General features: G+C 54.5%; 1 protein-coding gene across 1 annotated transcript in view; it reads left to right on the top strand.

Annotated features, from left to right (window-relative positions):
- Positions 1 to 159, top strand: part of LOC144148358 (zinc finger BED domain-containing protein 4-like) — a 951-nt gene extending 792 nt beyond the window's left edge. The window contains exon 1 of the mRNA XM_077679907.1: positions 1 to 159. This exon is cut by the window's left edge and continues 792 nt beyond it. Coding sequence (XP_077536033.1) covers positions 1 to 159 — 159 coding nt within the window.
- The last annotated feature ends 579 nt before the right edge of the window (positions 160 to 738 follow it).

Here is a 738-nt window from a genome sequence, read left to right as displayed (position 1 = left end):
AAACGCCTGGAAACAATCAACAAAACTGTGAACGTGTTCCGTCGGTCCTGTTTTTGGACGGAGCAACTGCGGGAGGAGCGTAGCAAGGACTTGGTACCTCCATCGGGAACAAGGTGGAATTCTCTTGTGGAGGCACTAAAACGGCTCACTGAGGTATGAAAGTGGTGTTATAAAATTCCCCCGCATTTCCCCGAGGGGGAGAATGTGAAAGTGCGAATGCACGGTTGTCGGCCCGCTTGCGGCGCTTGCGCTCGGCCCCCACAGCCCACCGCCTCGCCGCCTTCTCTTCCATCTCTTCCATCGGGTTTGTAGTATCACGTGTACACCCCGCAGTTATCAAGCCGCTATAACGCCGCTGAGTCGCCAACGCACGCCGCTGACGACGTAGTTTGAATCCGTTAAAGATATAAGGCGCGTCACTAACACTGATATCAGCGTCGCGTCCGTGGCTTGGTCGGTAGAGCGTCGCGCTGCGGCCGCAAAGTCCTCGGATCGAAACCTGGCGCCGGATGCTGTTTCTTTTTTAAATATAGAGGAGCACTGCGGACGCCGCCGCCGCCGACGCCGCCGCCGACGCCGCCGGCGGTGGATGGTTTGGGGTCGCTTATAAAGTGCATTCGCACTTAAAAACGCACATGCGTTGTGCATGCATGTCTGGTTGATTCAGTAACCACTTCATGTTGCCGAAAATACTACTAGAGCTTCAGAGCTTTGGACTTCTTAACTTTCGACAAAAAT

The sequence above is a fragment of the Haemaphysalis longicornis genome, unplaced genomic scaffold (assembly GCF_048455015.1).
Source record: "Haemaphysalis longicornis isolate Haplotype H1 unplaced genomic scaffold, Haemaphysalis longicornis Haplotype H1 scaffold_8, whole genome shotgun sequence".
Taxonomy (NCBI): domain Eukaryota; kingdom Metazoa; phylum Arthropoda; class Arachnida; order Ixodida; family Ixodidae; genus Haemaphysalis; species Haemaphysalis longicornis.
This window is presented reverse-complemented; position numbering and strand designations above follow the sequence as displayed.